General features: G+C 46.3%; 1 protein-coding gene across 6 annotated transcripts in view; it reads left to right on the top strand.

The window, feature by feature from the left end:
- relch (RAB11 binding and LisH domain, coiled-coil and HEAT repeat containing) overlaps positions 1 to 14,266 on the top strand; it is a 32,817-nt gene that overhangs the window by 1,803 nt on the left and 16,748 nt on the right. For 3 of the 6 annotated variants that reach the window (XM_029116410.2, XM_029116409.2, XM_029116408.2), the window contains exons 2-13: positions 2,905 to 2,994; positions 5,884 to 5,955; positions 6,093 to 6,145; positions 6,239 to 6,352; positions 6,449 to 6,631; positions 7,042 to 7,136; positions 7,326 to 7,583; positions 7,739 to 7,814; positions 8,269 to 8,364; positions 8,579 to 8,602; positions 12,171 to 12,283; positions 13,672 to 13,762. In XM_029116410.2, the coding sequence (XP_028972243.1) occupies positions 2,905 to 2,994; positions 5,884 to 5,955; positions 6,093 to 6,145; positions 6,239 to 6,352; positions 6,449 to 6,631; positions 7,042 to 7,136; positions 7,326 to 7,583; positions 7,739 to 7,814; positions 8,269 to 8,364; positions 8,579 to 8,602; positions 12,171 to 12,283; positions 13,672 to 13,762 (1,265 nt within the window). The remainder of the gene's footprint in view (positions 1 to 2,904; positions 2,995 to 5,883; positions 5,956 to 6,092; positions 6,146 to 6,238; positions 6,353 to 6,448; positions 6,632 to 7,041; positions 7,137 to 7,325; positions 7,584 to 7,738; positions 7,815 to 8,268; positions 8,365 to 8,578; positions 8,603 to 12,170; positions 12,284 to 13,671; positions 13,763 to 14,266) is intronic. The other 3 variants (XM_029116413.2, XM_029116412.2, XM_029116414.2) reach the window with 2 other exon arrangements.

Genomic DNA, 14,266 nt, shown 5'->3' with positions numbered 1-14,266 from the left:
TCTTAAGTGAACCCTGAGGTTTTCTTAAGGGAAGCATCTGTGTTCACCGACGAACAGGAAGAGAGTGACCAGAAAGGGGGACATCTTGAGGGTCTGTCCCAAGGGGCTAAAGGCCTAGAGTCCAGAGAGGGGGTTATCCACTCTTGTCTGTTGGCAGGATGTGTTGTAGGTTGGACAGAGCACATTGACACAATGTCACAACGCGTGTAGCTGAAGTCCTTCAGGGTGTTAACACGGTCAGCCCAGACCACAGCGCTGCGTCTGAGGAACCCTTATTTTTCGACAGAGGATTTAGCTGTGCTTGTCCAAGTGGTTGTGCCCCCCCAATAGATGCCTCCTGCCCCAGAAATAACGAACTCTACCTCCCGATTGTCGCCGACCTCCTGAACGCGCCAGCTTAGGAGGCCAGCACATCGAGTTGTTATTATCACTTCAACTCCCGATCCTTTTGGCCTTAGGCCTTATGACAGGGCCCAGCCTAATGCAAAGTCTACATGTTCAGAAGAGTCAGGACGCTGTTAAGCTTCTCACTGAGCGGGAGTAGCTGGACGGGCCACCTTGACACCAGTCACCGTGTTCCTCTGCCCCACTCTACCAGTGACGTATTTAACCCACGTATTACAGATGCTACGTGTTGGCCATTGAGAGGCACGGAAAGCAACGGGTCGGCCATCTTGGCTCTCATACTAGGAATTGATGGTTTTTCAATGAGAAGTGACAGACTTACCTGTTGAAGTATTTTTCCTGTTAAAATGATATCAGTGATGAAGAAAGATGTAAAATTTACTGTTTTGGTTTCTAAGCTCACATGATAACGTTTTAGAAATGTGTATTAGGCTGTGAGCAAAAAAAAATGCATGAACACATTCATTAATGCTTGTATTACAGTGGAACATGTATCACAATGGATGGAATAATACTTAGATGACTGCAAGGTAGCTTCAATATAGCCCCCCACCAAACACTCATCCAGGGTTTCTGTCATTGGTCTTTACCCAGCCATGGTTTGCATATTGATAGCTAGCTTATTAGCGTGTTGTGGACTCATCCCAGCGCTCTGGATCACTCCGCCGAAAAAGATCGAAGCAAAATATTGAGTCCTATACCTGTTTGGCCTCCCTGCACCCCCCCCTCCCTGATAACACTGTCCTGCCCCGGGGGATTCCAGACATTCCAAGATGGGTTTGCTATGCCGTTGTTCTCATCCAACTCCTGGCCAAATACACACTGAGGATGTTGTGTTTTGTCTGTTATTACACGACACACTGAACTGCTGCCCTTGTGTCAATTCCTGAAATGAGGGGCTTACAGAAACACACACGTGCATATGTCCCATTTTCTATGAATACATTCCTGGTGGGAGACATGAGTGTAATCACTTTCTCTAGGAGCTGTTGGTACTTTGACTGAGTGTTTTGTTACTACACGTCGAAGGGAAGGTATGTACTCTGTCTCACTCGCGGCCAGTATAGAAACACGCACTCTGGATTCCCGAGTTGGTTTCCGAACACTCCACTTCACACCCTTCATGGGCAATCACACGGCCGTGTGTGTGTGTGTGTGTGTGTGTGTGTGTGTGTGTGTGCTTTCCTTTCACAAGATCGAATCAGTATCGGGCGGCCTCACAAGGATAGTAAAACAGGAGACATTTTCCCTTATTAGGGCCTTTTGACAGTCCCCACAAGAAAAAAAAATGTCCTACTAGGTTTCGGCCCAGTGTGTGCGTGCATGTGTGCGTGCATGTGTGCGTGCATGTGCGTGTGTGCGTGTAACAATGTTTTGGGCAGTCATTGACCTGACAGGGCAGTGACATCTCAGTGCTGTTTTTTTTCAGCAGTTTTTTTGTCAATTGGCCAATGAGGAAGACCCTCCTCACAAGACCCTCCTCCCACATTTGACCCTCCTCACAACAGGCTGGTTCAGTTTTTTCCTGTTAGCTAATTTTATGGTAATTTTCTCTTTACTTTCTTGGAGTCAATTGTACGTTATGGACCAGTGCTTCTGCCCTCGTTGGTGGGTGTGATAAAAAAATATTTTTCAATTGAGAAATATATTCTGATCTTAATTCAGATAATTAGCTACAGTAATACCCTGTACCAGGTAAATAGAATAGAATAATTGAATTAAAATACAATTTGTGTTTTAGGAAAAATATTGTCTGGAAAAAAACATATGTAAGCAGTGCTGATTAGTACATTTTGTGGTGTCAAACGAGTGAGCTCTGACAACTTTCTTCAACAAAAGTATTAGGTCGCGCCTGGGATAACCTAGTCCGGTTTGGGTTCCCTGGTAGGACCAGTTCAGGAGGGTTGCTACCACTGTATTTGGACCAGGATGTAGGGTCCACTCATTGAATGGTACATTTCACATCGATCTAGCCCGTGACAATTTCATGCTAGTTGGATGATGCCTAGACATTGGCTATGGCACACCGTGGCTTAACAAAAGCCAGTGATTTCAACATTTTACAAAATGCCTTTTCTTGATGAACAGTGTAGATGCCTAGTTTGGCAACAGAATGATGGCACACACTGTTGTTCTTTTAGCACAACTTTGCATCCGTCAACAATGTTTTCGTAAGCGTTTTTGCAGACCTTGTTTGTAGTTTGGTGTACTTTTAAAAAGGAAAAAACCAGAGTCAGCGTTGTATTGTTACCGTGGCGGAATAGCTCACAGGCATTGTTTAGGGATCTTAAGCTGAGCAGTGTGTTTCTGAAACCAGGAGGATTGGTTGCGTAGAAAACCAACCGGTTTGAGTCTACCCCTGTGTCCTACATATGTATAGCCTTATGGTTGGTCTCCATTCTGCTGTCCAATCTCTTTGATGTTTATACTCTAAATCTGGAGCCACAGAATATCTTCTGTGAATTTAATTCATTTTCTTCTCTGTCTCTTTCCCGTCAGACCGAGCAGGCAGCATCAGCACGCTGGACTCTCTGGACTTTGCCCGTTACTCTGACGACGGAAACCGGGAGTCAGACGAGAGGGTGGCAGGTAAGAGGAAGGGCAGAGGCCGAGGAACAGTCGTGAGGAAGGTGAACGAATCCCGACCGCACAGGAGAAGGAAAGCCCAGCAGCAGTGTACATTGGCATTTCTTTGACCTTTATGATGTCACAGTGTAGAGCCAGACATTTATGACATCATAGGACTACTCCAGCCCTTCATGTAACATTAGAACCATAGTTATTTGTGCTGCTGTAGTTGTACTCCAGCTCTTTATGATGTCACGGTGTAATCCAGACATTTATGACATCATAGTGGTACTCCTGCATTTCAGTCCCTTAATTACATCATAGGCTACTCCCTCGGCCACACCAGTCCAGTAGTGGAGTAATTGTTCCATTCTAGATGTGCCTAGCCACTGAAAACCTGTCTACTGTGTAGCTTCAGAGGGATGGAGCTTCTCATGGTTTAAATAAAGCAGTGCATGTAACCAACCCTTGTTATCCCTCACAGACCCTGTCTGTCATCGGATGTTGGGAAAGTTCACACTTGTTTTCCGTTTTCTTCCCAACACACAGTAGCCACTCTTTGCTGAATACATTAAAGATCAGGAAAGATGAAATGCCTGAACAACCTTGCAAGCTCTGACACTTGAGACATCTCTATAAGGGTGCTGGTCTAAGATCAGGCTGCCCAACCCTCTTCTGGAACAAGGCCTGTGATTTAGCCAATCCTCTTCTGGAACAGAGCCTGTGATTTAGCCAATCCTCTTCTGGAACACAGTCTGTGATTTAGCCAATCCTCTTCTGGAACAGAGCCTGTGATTTAGTCAATCCTCTCCTGGAAGAGAGTCTGTGATTTAGCCAACCCTCCTCTGGAACACAGTCTGTGATTTAGTCAATCCTCTTCTGGAACAGGGCCTGTGATTTAGCCAACCCTCTTCTGGAACAGGGCCTGTGATTTAGCCAACCCTCTTCTGGAACAGGGCCTGTGATTTAGCCAACCCTCCTCTGGAACACAGTCTGTGATTTAGCCAACCCTCTTTTGGAACAGGGCCTGTGATTTAGCCAACCCTCCTCTGGAACACAGTCTGTGATTTAGCCAACCCTCTTCTGGAACAGGGCCTGTGATTTAGCCAACCCTCTTCTGGAACAGAGCCTCTGATTTAGTCAATCCTTTTCTGGAACAAAGCCTGTGATTTAGCTGATACTTTTCTGGGACAGATTTAGCCACTAGCATTGTTGTCCACATGTAGGCCGACCCGATGTGATGATTAAAGACCAGTACTGTGAATAAAATGCAGATTTGCATTTAGATTGTGATAATTGTTTTCAATTTGTGTTCTTCCAACTGTGTGACTGATTACTGGACACTTGGCTCCACACAGGAGCTCACCTCTTTATTTGACTGTTCATTTGGATACTTTTATTTTCTAAATGCCAACTGTCAATTCCAACCCTTTAGGATAATAGTGAGATAATAGTTCTGGACAGTTTTCCTGGAACCATGCAGCAGAGCAAGCCTGTGGTCCGGTCTTCACAACCACAGACCCTACTTCTGCCCCCTCCTCACCTGCCTCCCTCCCTCCAATTTGGCATCTCCTCCCCCCCAAACCTCCCTCTCCCCCCTCGTCCCAACATGCCCCCCCGGCTGTCTGACTCTGGGCATTCTGGCTGTTCTGATCCCGGTGGCTCCAATACTGGACAACACTCCCATCCCGGCTCTATTCCTTTGTTTGGTTTTGTTGAGTTTGTTTTCTTCCTCCATTCCGTTGTGTTTCGTTGCGTCCTGTGCACTGTTGACCTGCAGCGGGGGTGTCCCCGGGACCCCGGGGCAGGGGAAAGGGGCAGATGCTCAGTGTACAGCCAGGCAACGTGGCCTCTCTGCTCCCCATCGCTTGTCCTCCTGCGCTGTGGTGTTGTTGAGCGGTCAGCGTGCCGAGAGATTCCCCACACGGGTCATTTTATCCCACTACTGTAGCTAAAGGAATAGTTTACCTAGAGCCCCATTTTAGCAAAGCAAATCAAATTACCTGTAATATTATATTATATATATATATATATATATATATATATATATATATATATATATATATATATATATATATATATATATATAATATGTGTATATATTCATATATTATAATATGTAGTTGACATTTTTCAGGGAAGAAATCTCTTGAGATACACCCTCTAATTTTTAAGAGTGATAATAACAAATAATAACTAACAATAATTAATAATGGCTAAAGCAACCATTAGCAGAATTGTTTTGCCTCACTGTTTGTAAGTATATTTACTTGATAGGCCAAGGAGTGGTTATAATAATAAACTCCTTTTATCAGGCCTGTATTAAAACAAAAATAATTTCTCCAGCTGCACTGTTAGGTGCCATGTTTCAAATTTGAGCAGAGAGAACTGTTTTGCATAGCCCTCCCCTTTTGATCTATGAGTTGTAAAATCCCTGGTCAGACAGCTATTAGCATAGTAGATAAGCTGCATCCCAATAGTCTAGAGACTGGTTTCCTTTCCTTGTCTAACTCATTGTCATCACTGATCTGAAACAATAGAATGAGTTGGTATATTCCACGTTGCTTTCCCCATCCTTTGTTTTCAGATTGGTGTAATGAAGCAAAGGAGACGAGGAGAGGAAGCCATTTTGACACTATTGCTGCATCAATAGACAGATATAGACTGGAGGACTATCCCTTAGTCAGCTATCCCAGGATCCTCTGCTGCATGCGTTCATTAGATGCCATAGTTTGCATGACTCCTATTTTCAAATCAATCTTGTTTTTTGCTTCAGCTTCTTAAAATTCCTGTTCTTTTTTGGTGTTTTTTTGTTAGATTTTTCATGGCCATCTTTTTGTTTGTGTTTGTTCCCTGTTCTTGGTTGGATGCATTTCCTTCCTGTGTGTTGTGATGTCACTTCCTGTCCAGTGCTGGAGTTTGAGCTACGGAAAGCCAAGGAGACCATTCAGGCTCTACGCGCCAACTTGACTCAGGCAGCAGGTGGCGTACTTTACACTTCTACTCCTCAGTGTCATCCCTCTCTCCTCTCTTTTTAAGGAGCTTCCCTCTTGGCTCCTCCACTTTCTTACTGGGGGGGGGAGGGGTTCATCTGTTCTGTTGCTTCATTTTCTTTCTAGAAAGCGACACTCGAGAGAGAAGCAAGAACTACAATTCAAATCCTGAGATTCAGGTAGGCCAGACTTCCTTTTACAGTGCCACTGGCTGAGTTGCACCCCAGGACATTCTGAGTTGAGCCATGTTTCTTCTCTCTCTTTCTTCGTAGGAACCAATCCGCCCGTTGGAAAAGCGAGCCTTAAACTTCCTTGTCAATGAATATTTATTAAAGAATGAATACAAACTGTCAGCCATCACGTTCTCTGATGAAAATGATGACCAGGTAACGTTTGTTTGGCTGCATTGGGATCAGTGGGTCGATTAAGGCTGGATGCTGTTTTTAAACCCAGCGGTGGTCACATGTGGGTCCGCCCTCCAGGACTTTGAGTTGTGGGACGATGTGGGGCTGAACATCCCGAAGCCTCCAGACCTGTTACAGATCTACAGGAACTGTGGCTCTGCCCTTCCTTCGCCGCGGGATACCGTGGACGTGGCCGTGGGGGTGGAGTCAGGCGAGCTCACTGGGAACTACATTACCCAGAAGCCTGATCTCTTGCAGAAGGTATGCAAGAGTGTGTGTTTTTGCAGTGTTGACTTTAAATCTAAACAAGCCACTCAGATTGTTTACGCACCAGTGTGATTTTGTGCACAGAGTTTGTTTATTTTGTCTACACACCATTTCTTCATTTCTAATGCTTACTAAAGCCCTTTTTCCTCCCTCTTTCTCTCTATCTTTCTCTCGTTTGTCTTTCTTCGTTTCAATCCATATTTCTCCCTTTTTCTAATTCTCTGTCTCCCTCTCTCTTTTCCTCTGTGTGGTTGTTTTGTCCTCTTTCCTGCCCCTTTTTATTCTCTTGTCTCATTTTTATCTATATTTCTGTCTTTCTCTCTCTCTTTTGTCTCTTTTTCTGTCTATTTGTTTCTGTCCACCTCACTTTTTCTTTCACTCTGTCTTTTTCTTCCCTCCTTCAGCAGCAGATGGAGGTTGTTGAGGAGCTGGAGTATCAAATCAGTCTGCTCAATAAGGAGAAACAGAGTCTGGCCGACCAGATCAAGAAACTACAGAGGTGTGTGTGTGTGTGTGTGTTGGGAGTATGAGGTAATTGCTCTCCACTCCACCCTGTCATCACAAGTAGAGGCTAATTGAAAATGTCTCTGCCCCACAAACATGTGACCTTTACCTCCCCAAACTGAACTGGCGTTTGATCAGTGGGCTCTGCAGAACGTTACAGCATCAGGTTTCGTATCATCCACAGTGAGATCCAGAGTCTGAGACGGACAGTGTCCACACATCCACCTGATCAGTCCTCAGAGACACACCCCTCCTCCATCCCTCCCCAGAGTCCCCATGACAACGGTCAGTACCTGGACGTCAGGGGAGCCTCAGAACCCAACAGCCGCCCCGCTGAGAGCAACCCCCCCACTCAGACCGTCAGTCCCCCTCCACAAACCATTACACAACCCCATGCTAAGCTAAAGAGCAGAGAGTCGGTGGTGTTTGACCAGCCCAACAGGTGAGTTTGAACAATGTAGTTATGTAGAATTTCCTACAGGTGGAGCTGTGGGTTTGTGATACAAAGTCTGATTCTCTGTCTGTCTTAAATGGAGTGGGCATTTCTTGATTCCTCTTCACTCTCTCTTGTCTTCTCCTTTGGTTTTTCGTTGACAGAAAATTGTCCCCGGCGTTTCAGCAGGCCCTGCTGTCCTTCTGTAAGATGTCAGCTGACAGTCGTCTGGGGGCAGAGGTCAGAGGTCATTTGTAACCACTAGCCCGTTTCTATAGTGTTTAATATCTATCAGTATAGAAGGATAGTATTCAGTACCTTTACTGCAATAATTATAATACACAATTGTAATAGTTGTGACATAATTGTAATATACATGTAGTGACATCATTCTAATATACAGTTGTAATGGTAGAGACATCATTCTAATGTACATATAGTAGTGACATCATTCTAATATACATTCCTCATAGTTGTGACATCATTCTAATATACATTCCTCATAGTTGTGACATCATTCTAATATACAGTCTTCATAGTTGTGACATCATTCTAATATACAGTTGTAATAGTAGTGACATCATTCTAATGTAAAGTCATCATAGTTGACATCCTTGTAATATACTCACACTACGAATTTGAAAGTTAGAACTATTTCCATGTGGTCATTATGATCAGCGACGTCTCCCAACAGGTGTCCAGGATAGCGGACAGTGAGGAGAGTGTCATGTTGATGCTGGGACGCTGCCTCCCTCACATTGTCCCCAATGTCCTCCTGGCCAAACGCGAGGTACCCCCCCATCTCCATTCGACACCCACCCCATCCTCCCATCAACACGGGCTTCTTTCTGTCTTCAGTTTGGAATTCAACTTCTGACTGTTCTCACCGATGCTCATCTATCATCTCTCCTCCCCTCTCCTCCACTTTTGTGTCCTCCTGCTTTCACTTTTGTCTTTCTTTCACTGTCTCACTCGTTCTCTCGCTCCATGCATGCCTCTCCTAGAGAATGGTAGCACACCTGTGCCAGGTGAGTTGGATGCTCCCACATTTGCATGACCCCTAACCCGACCTCACTCCCAGGCGTAACCCCGGGCCAATGCACTGCAGCAACCACACATCACTCTGTTAACTGATTGGCTAGCTCTTCTGTTTTCTGATTGGCTCTTCAGACTCTAGCATGTCAGTCAAGTTATCATGTGGAGGATAAGTGGGCGGGAGTGAGTGTTGGCGATTTAACATTATCTGTGTGGTTGTGCGCAGTGTAATTGGACTGATTCATACCTCATATCTCATTCCTCGTGGTTTGGCTCCCGTTAGCACTCAGCGAAGTCTTCTCTAATCTCTGAAACGGGAGCCAGCCAGAGGGGATCGAGCAAATGTGTGTTTTTGTTATTTGGCAAAACATGTATTTCATTTCTTTTCCAAACTACTCCATTGTGTGAGCCAAGTGCACACTGTAACTGACTGTACAAACCCACTTCCTGCCGTTGGTGCAAAAGAAGGCGTCAGCCGTAACTATAGTGATCTCTTTCTGGGCCTTTGTCTATAGCATGTCCAAATGAGCCACAGCTTAAGGTGTGTGTGTGTGTGTTACCCCAGCTCTACAAAGGAGGCTTTGAGGCTTTCCAGAGGGGCGTGGGGCAGAGACAAGGTTGTCATGACATCCTCAAGAAAACCAACCAGCAGCTTACGGTCTTCCTCCTGTATGAACACTGTATGTGTCGGAGAGCGTCGCGTGAGCTCACCGCACAGGCCGATTTGCATATCACAGTTATGGTTTTTAATGATCTACTGACAGTTATGGAGAACATGGCTTTCTGCCAAAATCTAGGAGAAACAGAGAGCGATTGTGTTCTGCATGGTTGGCAGGTACGGACTTTGTCCCATGTCGTTGGACGGCCAGAATCAGCGCACAAACATTGTCAATAGCTTCAGTTTGTAGGCCGGCCACCACCAACCAAAAGACACACCTGAACCTCTTAAATCCGCCAAGCACACGTGGTCTGGGGAACTAGGAAGGACTGACTGCATGAGGGAAGCAGTAAAAGCCTGTCGGCCACCTGTCAGCTTCACTATCAGTTACCTGAAATCATTATGGTCTTATAGGGGCCAAAGCCTGCTGAGAGATAGCGCTGGGTGATAGCACTGAGAGTTAACCGCTGGGGGATAGCACTGGGTGATAGCGCTGGGGGATAGCACTGAGAGTTAACCGCTGGGGTATAGCACTGGGTGATAGCGCTGGGTGATAGCACTGAGAGTTAACCGCTGGGGGATAGCACTGGGTGATAGCGCTGGGGGATAGCACTGAGAGTTAACCGCTGGGGTATAGCACTGGGTGATAGCGCTGGGGGATAGCACTGAGAGTTAACCGCTGGGGGATAGCACTGGGTGATAGCGCTGGGGGATAGCACTGAGAGTTAACCCGCTGGGGGATAGCACTGAGAGTTAACCGCTGGGGGATAGCGCTGGGTGATGGCGCTGGGGGATAGCACTGAGAGTTAACCGCTGGGGGATAGCGCTGGGGGATAGCACTGAGAGTATAGCGCTGGGGGATAGCACTGAGAGTTAACCGCTGGGGGATAGCGCTGGGGGATAGCGCTGGGGGATAGCGCTGGGTGATAGCGCTGGGGGATAGCGCTGGGGGGATAGCGCTGGGGGGATAGCGCTGGGGGATAGCGCTGGGGGGATAGCGCTGGGGGGATAGCGCTGGGGTTACAGCGTTGGGGGGATAGCGCTGTCGGACACCACTGGGGGATAGCGCAGAGAGATAACGCCCAATGCCTGCTGTTCCGTTTGCAGAATCGCAGCCATGAACAGTGTGATGGTAATTCCATGTATCGACACTCTTAAAGGAGTAAGAAACAGAGGCAAACTTCTCATGGCACATTCTAACAGTTTTATTAGCTATTATGCAAATATGGGAGACGCCTCAACCGCTTACCAACATAATCGTCCGAGGAGTCTCTGACTCCAAAAATGCACAATCCGTATTTATTACATAGAAAAAGGGGTGTGGTAAGATGCTGCCATCTGTTCTGTCAATAAAACACATTCCCTTGGTTCTATCACACAAGTCAAATGCTATCCTCCCCCACCTTATCCTTCCTGCCATAATGTTTACTGTTGTGTTTACCTAAAGATCCAATTGATCTTACTTCCTCCCAAGGACCACATTCCTGAGGAACAAAAGACTGACAACCTTCTTCTAGGCAGGAGGACATGGCCCAAATACCTAATAATCCTCTGATATTATATGTGTGTCACAATCAAAGTAAAGATCTACATATCAGCCAAATGCAAAGACATTTCTCAAATGCACCTTAGTCAAGAAGTTCCATAACAACAGCCAACTTCTCTTTTAAAACTGATTTTATTTCCACTGATCTGAAACGTTCTGCAATAGGTCCTAGTTGGCCACACCCTGGTCAAAACATGTTGCCATGGTGTCACTCTGCCGTAGGTCCTTGTTGGCCACCCCCTGGTCAAAACATGTTGCCTTGTTGTTACTATTGGTGGTCGCTGGACCCTTCTGGTTTAAACATGGTTGTACCAACATCTTCCAGACAATGTTTTCTATCTGCCCGCATGTTGACCCAGCGTTGGCCAGATGTTTTCCTTGGATTAGTCATGGTTCTGGAGTAGAACCCGGGTCACAGGATTCACTGTAGAGAAGGCCTTCAGAAGTTCACATTTTTTTCTGTAAAGTAAATATCTGAAACGAACTAACAAACTTTAATCGTAACAACTTTATGACTTTTTACCTTTTGAATGTCTTTTATTACCACTTTGTGCAGTCTCGCCAGGAAACACATGTTGGGCTGTTTAGTCTTTCAGGTTGCTGTTCTTATGATTTCTCACATTTTATCTTAATAGAAAATAAACAGTTGTTGTCACTGCCAGGTGTGGTGTTGTGTTGACTGTGAAAAACATAATTAATTGGAATGACATCTACAGACACCCAGTGTACTCTCAGTGAGTCATTTCATTGTTCTGCCAACACTGAACGTTGGGTTTGGTTGCTCTGCCAACATTCAGCAGGAAAATATGATCCCTTCCAGGAAAATCATACTGGTTGTATCCTGTCCGTCTAATTTGGTGGTGTGAGGCAATAATGTGGACCTAACCTCAGTGTAGCCACGAGTCCATAGGACAGACCTGGGTTGGCCTCAGAAGACCCTGCTTTAGTTGGGCATCTTCTCTCCGCAGGCTGGCTCTGACGTGACCTTCATGTGAACCTTACTCCTCATATAGGAGCTGGGCCTTGACCAGGACGTACCAGACATTCATTTGACCAAACCATGAGACCCTCTTCAGTGTTTTGTGTGTGGTGATCCCATAGTGCTGTTTTCATCATCTCCCTTCCCTATTAACCCCCCCACCCACATACACACACAATAAGCCTGTGCTATTCTCTGTGTACCAGACCCCCCCCCCCCCAAACTTTATTTGTCTATCTTTTTTCCACCACACTCCGTCATTCAATTCACTCCGTCATTCAATTCACTCCGTCATTCAATTCATCTGTGTTTCTCAATCGATCCGTACATATTTATCGACCTCTTTCCATCTCCATCCTTCTCCATCCGTCTGTTTAGGAGTTGATTCCTCTCATCCTGTGCACTGCTTGTCTCCACCCGGAGCCCAAAGAGAGAGACCAGCTTCTCCACATCCTCTTCAACCTCATCAAGAGACCAGATGACGAACAGAGGTCTGGCTGGCTGTCTGTCGATGTGTCTGTGTGTCGGTCTGTGTCAGTCTGTGTCTGTGTGTCGGTCTGTGTCTGTGTGTCAGTCTGTGTGTCGGTTTGTGTCTGTGTGTCAGTCTGTGTGTTGGTTTGTGTCTGTGTGTCAGTCTGTGTGTCGGTTTGTGTCTGTGTGTCAGTCTGTGTGTCGGTTTGTGTCTGTGTGTCAGTCTGTGTGTCAGTCTGTGTCTGTGTGTCAGTCTGTGTCTGTGTGTCAGTCTGTCTGTGTGTCAGTCTGTGTCTGTGTGTCGGTCTATGTCTGTGTGTCGGTCTATGTCTGTGTGTCAGTCTATGTCTGTGTGTCAGTCTGTGTCTGTGTGTCAGTCTGTCTGTGTGTCAGTCTGTGTCTGTGTGTCGGTCTATGTCTGTGTGTCGGTCTATGTCTGTGTGTCAGTCTATGTCTGTGTGTCAGTCTGTGTCTGTGTGTCGGTTTGTGTCGGTTTGTGTCTGTGTGTCAGTCTGTGTGTCGGTCTGTGTGTCGGTCTGTGTCTGTGTGTCAGTCTATGTCTGTGTGTCAGTCTGTGTCAGTTTGTGTCAGTCTGTGTGTCGGTCTGTGTCTGTGTGTCAGTCTATGTCTGTGTGTCAGTCTGTGTCAGTTTGTGTCAGTCTGTGTGTCGGTCTGTGTCTGTGTGTCAGTCTATGTCTGTGTGTCAGTCTGTGCGTCGGTTTGTGTCTGTGTGTCGGTTTGTGTCTGTGTGTCGGTTTGTGTCTGTGTGTCGGTTTGTGTCTGTGTGTCGGTTTGTGTCGGTTTGTGTCTGTGTGTCAGTCTGTGTGTCGGTCTGTGTGTCGGTCTGTGTCTGTGTGTCAGTCTATGTCTGTGTGTCAGTCTGTGTCAGTTTGTGTCAGTCTGTGTGTCGGTCTGTGTCTGTGTGTCAGTCTATGTCTGTGTGTCAGTCTGTGCGTCGGTTTGTGTCTGTGTGTCGGTTTGTGTCTGTGTGTCAGTCTGTGTGTCGGTTTGTGTCTGTGTGTCGGTTTGTGTCAGTGTGTCGGTTTGTGTCTGTGTGTCGGTTTGTGTCTGTGTGTCGGTTTGTGTCAGTGTGTCGGTTTGTGTCTGTGTGTCGGTTTGTGTCTGTGTGTCGGTTTGTGTCAGTGTGTCGGTTTGTGTCTGTGTGTCGGTTTGTGTCAGTGTGTCGGTTTGTGTCTGTGTGTCGGTTTGTGTCAGTGTGTCGGTTTGTGTCTGTGTGTCAGTCTGTGTGTCAGTTTGTGTCTGTGGGTCGGTTTGTGTCTGTGTGTCAGTCTGTGTGTCAGTTTGTCTGTGTGTCAGTCTGTGTGTCGGTCTGTGTCTGTGTGTCAGTCTGTGTGTCACTCTGTGTGTGTGTGTGTGTCAACATCTTGCCATGCTGTTGTGTTTCCAGGCAGATGATCCTGACCGGGTGTGTGGCATTTGCCAGGCATGTGGGTCCGACCAGAGTAGAGGCTGAACTCCTCCCACAGTGTTGGGAACAGGTAGCTCCTCCCCTATACTTTCTGCTGCTCCTGTCTCGTTCCTCCTCCTGTCTCGTTCCTACTCCCTTTCTTTGTGTTTGGGTATGTTCCTAAATTCACGACGGAGTGTCGAAGAGCCCTCGGGGCCATTTGTCTGAATACTGTCAGATTGTCAGTTGTAAATTCGAGAGTCTGTATTGAAGTCTGGCTGCATGTTCATCAATATGTTCCAACCACACAGTAGCAATCCAATCCCAAGCTCTCTGGGTAACGTTGGCTAGCTTGCTGGCAATTTCTGGACACGAAAGAACACCTCACATTTTTCTTTGCTAGCAACGCTGGTTATACTCTTTCCATGTTATCTACAGTTTACTGGCAACAGGCTCATTCTGTTTCTAGCCTGAGACGTGTCACAAAAAACCAGTTGACAGTTTGTTTGTAAATTCATCAGCTATTCTGAGCTCTGGCTCTGACTCAAACGCCACAGAGAGCAGCAAGTCCTCTGAAGTCCCTATTGAATAACAG

Source organism: Esox lucius, chromosome 21, assembly GCF_011004845.1.
Source record: "Esox lucius isolate fEsoLuc1 chromosome 21, fEsoLuc1.pri, whole genome shotgun sequence".
NCBI classification, from domain to species: Eukaryota; Metazoa; Chordata; class Actinopteri; order Esociformes; family Esocidae; genus Esox; species Esox lucius.
Note: the sequence above shows the minus strand (reverse complement) of the source record. Positions and strands in the feature narration are given on the sequence as shown.